This window comes from Oncorhynchus keta, unplaced genomic scaffold, assembly GCF_023373465.1.
Source record: "Oncorhynchus keta strain PuntledgeMale-10-30-2019 unplaced genomic scaffold, Oket_V2 Un_contig_3378_pilon_pilon, whole genome shotgun sequence".
In the NCBI taxonomy this organism is placed as follows: Eukaryota; Metazoa; Chordata; class Actinopteri; order Salmoniformes; family Salmonidae; genus Oncorhynchus; species Oncorhynchus keta.
In genome coordinates, this window is record NW_026287223.1 from 487668 (window position 1) to 500448 (window position 12781).

Genomic DNA, 12781 nt, shown 5'->3' on the forward strand with positions numbered 1-12781 from the left:
CTACGCCAGACTGTGTTTGTGAAAGGGGCTTTTATTTTAAGCAACGAGACATTAAAATACCACGGTGTAGAACAGTATATTTCAGACACACAAACAGAAGAATTGCTATATGCAGGTTTCATGTTAATCCAGACGGCTAGTTGAATGGACAACTAAATCATCGTAGAAAGGCTTTTAGTGAAGACCTTAACGTACATAAGGACAAACAAGACACATCAGTAGCTAGCTAGAGAGGCTAACTAGTTAGCGATTCTTTTTTGTGCCTGCGGCCGATGAGACGGGCCTTTCCGCGGCCCCTTGTTCTGGTCTGGTTGGGCCTGGGTGGTACGGGACACGGCAGACACCCCGTCTACAAACTTGGTCTTGAACAGAACGTTGGCGTTGGAGAACATGCCGTCCTTCAGAGAGACCACCACAAACTACAGAGAGGAGAAACGGCTTCAGAGAGAGACTGGGAAAAATACATTTATGAAACCGAGGCAGAATGGGTTCTGTTTTATTTTACTAGGCTAACCTCCCGCCCCCAGTGTGTGTAGTAGGACTGGTGTGTTACCTGGGAGTGTGTGAAGTGTGTCCTCAACATCTGTCCTATGTTCTGTGTGTGTGAGAGGTCCAGGGCAGCATCCACTTCGTCCAAAATGTAGATGGGAGCAGGTTTAAACAGCAGCATGGCCAGGATCAGAGACAAGGCTACCAGAGACCTGGAACACACAGCAGCATGGCCAGGATCAGAGACAAGGCTACCAGAGACCTGGAACACACAGCAGCATGGCCAGGATCAGAGACAAGGCTACCAGAGACCTGGAACACACAGCAGCATGGCCAGGATCAGAGACAAGGCTACCAGAGACCTGGAACACACAGCAGCATGGCCAGGATCAGAGACAAGGCTACCAGAGACCTGGAACACACAGCAGCATGGCCAGGATCAGAGACAAGGCTACCAGAGACCTGGAACACACAGCAGCATGGCCAGGATCAGAGACAAGGCTACCAGAGACCTGGAACACACAGCAGCATGGCCAGGATCAGAGACAAGGCTACCAGAGACCTGGAACACACAGCAGCATGGCCAGGATCAGAGACAAGGCTACCAGAGACCTGGAACACACAGCAGCATGGCCAGGATCAGAGACAAGGCTACCAGAGACCTGGAACACACAGCAGCATGGCCAGGATCAGAGACAAGGCTACCAGAGACCTGGAACACACAGCAGCATGGCCAGGATCAGAGACAAGGCTACCAGAGACCTGGAACACACAGCAGCATGGCCAGGATCAGAGACAAGGCTACCAGAGACCTGGAACACAGGATTAAACAGCAACATGGCCAGGATCAGAGACAAGGCTACCAGAGACCTGGAACACACAGCAGCATGGCCAGGATCAGAGACAAGGCTACCAGAGACCTGGAACACACAGCAGCATGGCCAGGATCAGAGACAAGGCTACCAGAGACCTGGAACACACAGCAGCATGGCCAGGATCAGAGACAAGGCTACCAGAGACCTGGAACACACAGCAGCATGGCCAGGATCAGAGACAAGGCTACCAGAGACCTGGAACACACAGCAGCATGGCCAGGATCAGAGACAAGGCTACCAGAGACCTGGAACACAGGTTTAAACAGCAGCATGGCCAGGATCAGAGACAAGGCTACCAGAGACCTGGAACACACAGCAGCATGGCCAGGATCAGAGACAAGGCTACCAGAGACCTGGAACACAGGTTTAAACAGCAGCATGGCCAGGATCAGAGACAAGGCTACCAGAGACCTGGAACACAGGATTACCAGAGACCTGGAACACACAGCAGCATGGCCAGGATCAGAGACAAGGCTACCAGAGACCTGGAACACAGGTTTAAACAGCAACATGGCCAGGATCAGAGACAAGGCTACCAGAGACCTGGAACACACAGCAGCATGGCCAGGATCAGAGACAAGGCTACCAGAGACCTGGAACACACAGCAGCATGGCCAGGATCAGAGACAAGGCTACCAGAGACCTGGAACACAGGTTTAAACAGCAGCATGGCCAGGATCAGAGACAAGGCTACCAGAGACCTGGAACACAGCAGCATGGCCAGGATCAGAGACAACAGCAGCATGGCCAGGATCAGAGACAAGGCTACCAGAGACCTGGAACACACAGCAGCATGGCCAGGATCAGAGACAAGGCTACCAGAGACCTGGAACACACAGCAGCATGGCCAGGATCAGAGACAAGGCTACCAGAGACCTGGAACACACAGCAGCATGGCCAGGATCAGAGACAAGGCTACCAGAGACCTGGAACACACAGCAGCATGGCCAGGATCAGAGACAAGGCTACCAGAGACCTGGAACACATGGCCAGGATCAGAGACAAACAGCAGCAGCATGGCCAGGATCAGAGACAAGGCTACCAGAGACCTGGAACACACAGCAGCATGGCCAGGATCAGAGACAAGGCTACCAGAGACCTGGAACACACAGCAGCATGGCCAGGATCAGAGACAAGGCTACCAGAGACCTGGAACACACAGCAGCATGGCCAGGATCAGAGACAAGGCTACCAGAGACCTGGAACACACAGCAGCATGGCCAGGATCAGAGACAAGGCTACCAGAGACCTGGAACACACAGCAGCATGGCCAGGATCAGAGACAAGGCTACCAGAGACCTGGAACACAGGTTTAAACAGCAGCATGGCCAGGATCAGAGACAAGGCTACCAGAGACCTGGAACACAGGTTTAAACAGCAGCATGGCCAGGATCAGAGACAAGGCTACCAGAGACCTGGAACACACAGCAGCATGGCCAGGATCAGAGACAAGGCTACCAGAGACCTGGAACACACAGCAGCATGGCCAGGATCAGAGACAAGGCTACCAGAGACCTGGAACACACAGCAGCATGGCCAGGATCAGAGACAAGGCTACCAGAGACCTGGAACACAGGTTTAAACAGCATGGCCATGGCCAGGATCAGAGACAAGGCTACCAGAGACCTGGAACACACAGCAGCATGGCCAGGATCAGAGACAAGGCTACCAGAGACCTGGAACACACAGCAGCATGGCCAGGATCAGAACAAGGCTACCAGAGACCTGGAACACACAGCAGCATGGCCAGGATCAGAGACAACAAGGACCTGGAACACACAGCAGACCTGGAACACAGAGTTTGGAAAACAGCAGCATGGCCAGGATCAGAGACAAGGCTACCAGAGACCTGGAACACACAGCAGCATGGCCAGGATCAGAGACAAGGCTACCAGAGACCTGGAACACAGGTTTAAACAGCAGCATGGCCAGGATCAGAGACAAGGCTACCAGAGACCTGGAACACAGGTTTAAACAGCAGCATGGCCAGGATCAGAGACAAGGCTACCAGAGACCTGGAACACAGGTTTAAACAGCAGCATGGCCAGGATCAGAGACAAGGCTACCAGAGACCTGGAACACAGGTTTAAACAGCAGCATGGCCAGGATCAGAGACAAGGCTACCAGAGACCTGGAACACAGGTTTAAACAGCAACATGGCCAGGATCAGAGACAAGGCTACCAGAGACCTGGAACACAGGTTTAAACAGCAGCATGGCCAGGATCAGAGACAAGGCTACCAGAGACCTGGAACACAGGTTTAAACAGCAGCATGGCCAGGATCAGAGACAAGGCTACCAGAGACCTGGAACACAGGTTTAAACAGCAGCATGGCCAGGATCAGAGACAAGGCTACCAGAGACCTGAACACACAACATGGCCAGGTTTAAACAGCAGCATGGCCAGGATCAGAGACAAGGCTACCAGAGACCTGGAACACAGGTTTAAACAGCAGCATGGCCAGGATCAGAGACAAGGCTACCAGAGACCTGGAACACAGGTTTAAACAGCAACATGGCCAGGATCAGAGACAAGGCTACCAGAGACCTGGAACACAGGTTTAAACAGCAACATGGCCAGGATCAGAGACAAGGCTACCAGAGACCTGGAACACAGGTTTAAACAGCAACATGGCCAGGATCAGAGACAAGGCTACCAGAGACCTGGAACACAGGTTTAAACAGCAGCATGGCCAGGATCAGAGACAAGGCTACCAGAGACCTGGAACACAGGTTTAAACAGCAGCATGGCCAGGATCAGAGACAAGGCTACCAGAGACCTGGAACACAGGTTTAAACAGCAACATGGCCAGGATCAGAGACAAGGCTACCAGAGACCTGGAACACAGGTTTAAACAGCAGCATGGCCAGGATCAGAGACAAGGCTACCAGAGACCTGGAACACAGGTTTAAACAGCAACATGGCCAGGATCAGAGACAAGGCTACCAGAGACCTGGAACACAGGTTTAAACAGCAACATGGCCAGGATCAGAGACAAGGCTACCAGAGACCTGGAACACAGGTTTAAACAGCAACATGGCCAGGATCAGAGACAAGGCTACCAGAGACCTGGAACACAGGTTTAAACAGCAGCATGGCCAGGATCAGAGACAAGGCTACCAGAGACCTGGAACACAGGTTTAAACAGCAGCATGGCCAGGATCAGAGACAAGGCTACCAGAGACCTGGAACACACAGGTTTAAACAGCAACATGGCCAGGATCAGAGACAAGGCTACCAGAGACCTGGAACACACAGGTTTAAACAGCAACATGGCCAGGATCAGAGACAAGGCTACCAGAGACCTGGAACACAGGTTTAAACAGCAGCATGGCCAGGATCAGAGACAAGGCTACCAGAGACCTGGAACACACAGCAGCATGGCCAGGATCAGAGACAAGGCTACCAGAGACCTGGAACACAGGTTTAAACAGCAACATGGCCAGGATCAGAGACAAGGCTACCAGAGACCTGGAACACAGGTTTAAACAGCAGCATGGCCAGGATCAGAGACAAGGCTACCAGAGACCTGGAACACACAGCAGCATGGCCAGGATCAGAGACAAGGCTACCAGAGACCTGGAACACAGGTTTAAACAGCAGCATGGCCAGGATCAGAGACAAGGCTACCAGAGACCTGGAACACACAGGTTTAAACAGCAGCATGGCCAGGATCAGAGACAAGGCTACCAGAGACCTGGAACACACAGGTTTAAACAGCATGGCCAGGATCAGAGACAAGGCTACCAGAGACCTGGAACACAGGTTTAAACAGCAGCATGGCCAGGATCAGAGACAAGGCTACCAGAGACCTGGAACACAGGTTTAAACAGCAGCATGGCCAGGATCAGAGACAAGGCTACCAGAGACCTGGAACACAGGTTTAAACAGCAGCATGGCCAGGATCAGAGACAAGGCTACCAGAGACCTGGAACACAGGTTTAAAACAATACACACAGTTACACGCGCGTTCGGCCAAAGAGGACCATTCTGTTCACCTGAGTCCACTTCAATAGAATCAAAGATAGTGTTACTGATCACTAGCCAATCAAAAAAGAGCTGTCTTAATCCATCATCTGACCTTTGACACCTTCTGGCTGCGCGTACACAGGCAGTACAATTCTGATATTTTGGCCAAGTCAGATCAGATTTATTTTCCCCCAGAGCTGATCTGGGTAAACGGCCATTGTGTTTGTAGAGGTTTAGTAAACTGGACATTAGTAGCACAAGTCTAACACACACACACTGTATGTATCAATAACCAATCAGTTGATCTCCCCGTACCTCTGTCCTCCGCTGAGTTCCGTGAGGTTCTCCTTCCACGTGTTTCCCAGAGCCACCTTGAACTCCAGGCCCTCTAAGGCCCCGCAGCCCTCAGGAGGGGCCAGACGGGCATCAGCCCCCGGCAGCAGGGTGGAGAAGATGCTGCCAAAGTCTTTATTCACCTGGAGAGAGAAGACCGAAAAGTTTGATGAGTCACTTTGCCAGAGATATTAAGACTTCGCTCCTGTTAGCTTCTAGAAATAATGTCTACACTTTGTCTCAGAGGACTAACGCAGTCTGGTGACGTCACAAACAGTCGTGTCTTTTTACCACAACTTGTTTTCACATCAAAATGGTCCTGTATCATTAAGACATTTATCAAACACACAGAGAGACAGACAGACCTTCTGCCAGACAGACAGAGACAGACACAACAGAGACAGACAGACCTTCTGCCAGGCGATGTTGAGGGCCTCCTTCTTCTTCTGGTCCAGCTCCTCTATGGTCTGGAGGATCTTAGACTTGTCATTCTCTACGATCCTCTTCTTCTTCATCAGGTCATTATACTGATGGGGCAAAAACAGGGTCACGTTCTCAACTCTCCTCCAATCATATCAAAGCTACTATTACCTATTGACATCTACCGTATGGGTGGTCCTTCTGTGGCTCAGTTGGTAGAGCATGGCGCTTGTAACGCCAGGGTAGTGGGTTCAATTCCCGGGACCACCCATACGTAGAATGTATGCACACATGACTGTAAGTCGCATATATTATTATATTATTATATTACCAGAACCTCAAGAAGGAATCCAAATAGATTTGGTACAAGGTCCAAAGGAAACACACACACCTCCCCAAACTCCCCCTCTCCTCAGCCTGACCACACACCCCTCCCTAAACTCCCCCTCTCCTCAGCCTGACCACACACCCCTCCCCAAACTCCCCCTCTCCTCAGCCTGACCACACCCTCCCCAAACTCACCCTCTCCTCAGCCTGACCACACACCCCTCCCTAAACTCCCCCTCTCCTCAGCCTGACCACACACCTCCCCAAACTCACCCTCTCCTCAGCCTGACCACACACCTCCCTAAACTCACCCTCTCCTCAGCCTGACCACACCCCTCCCCAAACTCACCCTCTCCTCAGCCTGACCACACCCCTCCCCAAACTCACCCTCTCCTCAGCCTGACCACACACACCTCCCCAAACTCACCCTCTCCTCAGCCTGACCACACACCCTCCCCAAACTCACCCTCTCCTCAGCCTGACCACACACACCTCCCCAAACTCCCCCTCTCCTCAGCCTGACCACACACACCTCCCCAAACTCACCCTCTCCTCAGCCTGACCCCACACCTCCCCAAACTCACCCTCTCCTCAGCCTGACCACACACCTCCCCAAACTCCCCTCTCCTCAGCCTGACACACACACCTCCCCAAACTCCCCCTCTCCTCAGCCTGACCACACACCCCTCCCTAAACTCACCCTCTCCTCAGCCTGACCACACCCCTCCCCAAACTCACCCTCTCCTCAACCTGACCACACCCCTCCCCAAACTCACCCTCTCCTCAGCCTGACCACACACCCCTCCCCAAACTCACCCTCTCCTCAGCCTGACCACACACCTCCCCAAACTCACCCTCTCCTCAGCCTGACCACACCCCTCCCTAAACTCACCCTCTCCTCAGCCTGACCACACCCCTCCCTAAACTCCCCCTCTCCTCAGCCTGACCACACACCCCTCCCCAAACTCCCCCTCTCCTCAGCCTGACCACACACCCCTCCCCAAACTCCCCCTCTCCTCAGCCTGACCACACACCTCCCTAAACTCCCCCTCTCCTCAGCCTGACCACACACACCCCTCCCTAAACTCCCCCTCTCCTCAGCCTGACCACACCCCTCCCTAAACTCACCCTCTCCTCAGCCTGACCACACCCCTCCCTAAACTCCCCCTCTCCTCAGCCTGACCACACACCTCCCTAAACTCCCCCTCTCCTCAGCCTGACCACACACCCCTCCCCAAACTCCCCCTCTCCTCAGCCTGACCACACCCCTCCCTAAACTCACCCTCTCCTCAGCCTGACCACACACACCTGACCCCACACCTCCCCAAACTCCCCCTCTCCTCAGCCTGACCACACACACCTCCCCAAACTCCCCCTCTCCTCAGCCTGACCACACACCTCCCAAACTCACCCTCTCCTCAGCCTGACCACACACCTCCCCAAACTCACCCTCTCCTCAGCCTGACCACACACACCTCCCCAAACTCACCCTCTCCTCAGCCTGACCACACACCTCCCCAAACTCACCCTCTCCTCAGCCTGACCCCACACACCTCCCCAAACTCACCCTCTCCTCAGCCTGACCCCACACCTCCCAAACTCACCCTCTCCTCAGCCTGACCCCACACCTCCCCAAACTCACCCTCTCCTCAGCCTGACCCCACACACCTCCCCAAACTCCCCCTCTCCTCAGCCTGACCACACACCTCCCTAAACTCCCCCTCTCCTCAGCCTGACCACACCCCTCCCTAAACTCCCCCTCTCCTCAGCCTGACCACACACCCCTCCCTAAACTCCCCCTCTCCTCAGCCTGACCACACCCCTCCCTAAACTCCCCTCTCCTCAGCCTGACCACACCCCTCCCTAAACTCCCTCTCTCCTCAACCTGACCACACCCCTCCCCAAACTCACCCTCTCCTCAGCCTGACCACACACCCCTCCCCAAACTCACCCTCTCCTCAGCCTGACCACACACCTCCCCAAACTCCCCTCTCCTCAGCCTGACCACACACCCCTCCCTAAACTCACCCTCTCCTCAGCCTGACCACACCCCTCCCTAAACTCACCCTCTCCTCAGCCTGACCACACCCCTCCCTAAACTCCCCCTCTCCTCAGCCTGACCACACACCTCCCTAAACTCCCCCTCTCCTCAGCCTGACCACACACCCCTCCCCAAACTCCCCTCTCCTCAGCCTGACCACACACCTCCCTAAACTCCCCTCTCCTCAGCCTGACCACACACCCTCCCCAAACTCACCCTCTCCTCAGCCTGACCACACACCTGACCACACACACCTCCCCAAACTCCCCTCTCCTCAGCCTGACCACACACACCTCCCCAAACTCCCCTCTCCTCAGCCTGACCACACACCCTCCCCAAACTCACCCTCTCCTCAGCCTGACCACACACACCTCCCCAAACTCCCCTCTCCTCAGCCTGACCACACACCTCCCCAAACTCCCCCTCTCCTCAGCCTGACCCACACACCTCCCCAAACTCCCCTCTCCTCAGCCTGACCACACACACCTCCCCAAACTCCCCCTCTCCTCCACACACCTCCCCAAACTCACCCTCTCCTCAGCCTGACCACACACCCCTCCCCAAACTCCCCCTCTCCTCAGCCTGACACACACCCCTCCCCAAACTCCCCCTCTCCTCAGCCTGACCACACACCTCCCTAAACTCCCTCTCCTCAGCCTGACCACACACCCCTCCCTAAACTCACCCTCCCTCAAACTCACTCCCTCTCCTCAGCCTGACCCACACACCTGACCCACACACCTCCCCAAACTCCCCTCTCCTCAGCCTGACACACACCTCCACAACTCACCCTCTCCTCAGCCTGACCCACACACCTCCCCAAACTCCCCTCTCCTCAGCCTGACCACACACACCTCCCCAAACTCCCCTCTCCTCAGCCTGACCACACACCTCCCCAAACTCCCCTCTCCTCAGCCTGACCACACAGACCCCCAAACTCACCCTCTCCTCAGCCTGACCACACACACCTCCCTAAACTCCCCTCTCCTCAAACACCCCTCCCTAAACTCCCCTCTCCTCAGCCTGACCCACACAACTCACCCTCTCCTCAGCCTGACCACACCCCTCCCTAAACTCCCTCCCTCAGCCTGACCACACACCTCCCAACTCCCCTCTCCTCAGCCTGACCACACCTCCCTAAACTCCCCCCTCAGCCTGACCCACACCCTCCCTAAACTCCCCTCTCCTCAGCCTGACCACACACCCTCCCTAAACTCCCCTCTCCTCAGCCTGACCACACACACCTCCCTAAACTCCCCTCTCCTCAGCCTGACCACACAGGACAGGGGAAACTCCCCTCTCCTCAGCCTGACCACACTCTCCAGTCTCCTCAGCCTGACCTTCCACCTCCCCAAACTCACCCCTCTCAGCCTGACCACCACCTGGATAAACTCACCCTCTCCTCAGCCTGACCTTGAGAGATGGATAAACTCCCCTCCCTGAGGCTGGATAGAGGACACCCCCTCCCTAGACTGACCCTGGATAGAGGTGTTCCTCAGCCTGACAGGGAGAGACCTGGATAGAAAGAGAGATGGATCAGAGGACCAGACCCCTGGATAAGGACCCTCAGCCTGACCAGAGGACAGGGGAGAGATGGATCAGCCTGAGGACAGGGAGAGAGATGGATAGAGGACAGGGAGAGAGATCAGCCTGATAGAGGACAGGAGAGAGATGGATAGAGGACTCCTCAGAGAGATGGATAGAGGACAGGACATGGATAGAGGACAGGGAGGAGATGGATAGAGGACAGAGATGGATAGAGAGATAGGATAGAGGACAGGGAGAGAGATGGATAGAGGACAGGGAGAGAGATGGATAGAGGACAGGGAGAGAGATGGATAGACCTCCCAGGGAAAGATGGATCAGCCTGACACAGGAGATGGAAAGAGGATCAGCCTGACCAGGGAGAAACTGGATCTCCTCAGCCTGAGATGGATAGAGGACTCCCCAAGATGGATAGAGGACAGAGATGGATAGAGGACAGGGAGAGAGATGGATAAACTCCCCTCTCCTCAGCCTGACCACAGATGGATAGAAGAGATGGATAGAGGACACAGAGATGGATAAGGACCCAGGGATGGAGCCTGACCAGATGGACAGGGAGAGAGATGGATAGAGGACAGGGGAGAGAGATGGATAGAGGACAGGGAGAGAGATGGATAGAGCCTGACCAGAGATGGATCCCCAAACGGGGAGAGATGGATAGAGGACAGGGAGACAGATGGATAGACTCCCCTCTCCTCAGCCTGAGATGGATAGAGGACAGGGAGAGAGATCCCCAAACTCACGGAGGGAGATCCTCAGGGAGAGATGGATAGAGGACAGGGAGAGAGATGGATAGCCTGACAGGGAGAGAGATGGGAGGACAAAGATGGACCCTAGAGGACAGGGAGAGAGATGACCCCAGAGGACAGGAGAGATGGATAGAGGAGGGAGAGAGACACAGGGAGAGATGGATAGAGGACAGCCTGAGAGATGGATAGAGGACAAAGAGATGGATAGAGGACACAGAGATCCCCAAATAGAGGACAGGGACCAGAGAGAGATCACAGCCTGACAGGGAGAGAGATGGATAGAGGACTCTCCTAGGGAGAGAGATGGATAGAGGACCTCTCCTCAGATGGATAGAGGACAGGGAAACTCACCCTGGATCAGAGGACAAGGGGAGAGAGATAGAGGACCTCCCCAAGATGGATAGAGGACAGGGGAGAGATGGATACACACAGGAGAGACTGGAGAGATGGATAGAGGCTCTCGGGGAGACAGATGGATCCAGTCGTGACAGGGACTCTTCCAGATGGATCAGAGGGAGATGGATAGATGGTGTTGGGAGAGAGATGGATACAGGATAGGGAGACTGATGGATAGAGGACAGGGAGAGAGATGGATAGAGACAGATGGATAGAGATGGACAGGGGAGATGGATAGAGGACAGGGAGAGAGATGGATAGAGGACAGGGAGAGAGATGGATAGAGGATAGAGGACAGGGAGAGAGATGGATAGAGGACAGGGAGAGAGATGGATAGAGGACAGGGAGAGAGATGGATAGAGGACGGGGAGAGAGATGACGGGAGAGAGATGGATAGAGGACAGAGAGATGGATAGAGGACAGGGAGAGAGATGGATAGAGGACAGGAGAGAGATGGATAGAGGACAGGGAGAGAGATGGATAGAGGACAGGGAGAGAGATGGATAGAGGACAGGGAGAGAGATGGATAGAGGACAGGGAGAGAGATGGATAGAGGACAGGGAGAGAGATGGATAGAGGACAGGGAGAGAGATGGATAGAGGGAGATGGATAGAGGACAGGGAGAGAGATGGATAGAGGACAGGGAGAGAGATGGATAGAGGACAGAGATGGATAGAGGACAGGGAGGAGAGAGATGGATAGATGGACAGGGAGAGAGATGGATAGAGGACAGGGAGAGAGATGGATAGAGGAGAGATGGATGGATAGAGGAGGGAGAGAGAGGATGGATAGAGGACAGGAGAGAGATGGATAGAGGACAGGGAGAGAGATGGATAGAGGACAGGGAGAGAGATGGATAGAGGACAGGGAGAGAGATGGATAGAGGACAGAGGAGAGAGATGGATAGAGGACAGAGAGAGATGGATAGAGGACAGGGAGAGAGATGGATAGAGGACAGATGGAGATGGATAGAGGATAGAGAGAGAGATGGATAGAGGACAGGAGAGAGATGGATAGAGGACAGGAGAGAGATGGATAGAGGACAGGAGAGAGATGGATAGAGGACAGATGGATAGAGAGAGAGAGATGGATAGAGGACAGGGAGAGAGATGGATAGAGGAGAGGGAGAGAGATGGATAGAGGACAGGAGAGAGATGGATAGAGGACAGGGAGAGAGAGGACAGAGAGATGGATAGAGGACAGGTGGAGAGATGGAGAGATGGATAGAGAGGGATGGATAGAGGACAGGGAGAGATGGATAGTGAGAGAGATGGATAGAGGACAGGGAGAGGGATGGATAGAGAGGGAAAATAGATGTTAGTCTGGCTAGCGGAACACGACTCACGTTCCTCTAACAGAAGGAACATCTAGTGCTGTGATTTAGTTCTCTCTCTTCTGAAGAGACAAACAGATCGATCTGGAAACAGACAGAATATGAACAACAAAGAGATGAGGAGAGACGACAGATCAAATGGAGATGAGAAAGCAGAGTTGATCAGTAACTGACTGTCTTTACTGTGTTTGTTGTTGATCAGTAACTGACTGTCTTTACAGTGTTTGTTGTTGTTGATCAGTAACTGACTGTCTTTACAGTGTTTGTTGTTGTTGTTCAGTAACTGACTGTCTTTACGGTGTTC

The 12781-nt window shown here is 54.0% G+C and overlaps 1 protein-coding gene across 1 annotated transcript in view; it reads right to left on the reverse strand.

Annotated features, from left to right (window-relative positions):
• Positions 1-15: 15 nt before the first annotated feature.
• smc2 (structural maintenance of chromosomes 2) overlaps positions 16-12781 on the reverse strand; it is a 62730-nt gene continuing 49964 nt past the window's right edge. The window contains exons 22-25 of the mRNA XM_052508190.1: positions 6077-6241; positions 5649-5809; positions 554-701; positions 16-419 (exon numbers count right to left, since the gene is read on the reverse strand). Of these exons, the coding sequence (XP_052364150.1) occupies positions 240-419; positions 554-701; positions 5649-5809; positions 6077-6241 (654 nt within the window). The 3' untranslated portion in view covers positions 16-239. The remainder of the gene's footprint in view (positions 420-553; positions 702-5648; positions 5810-6076; positions 6242-12781) is intronic.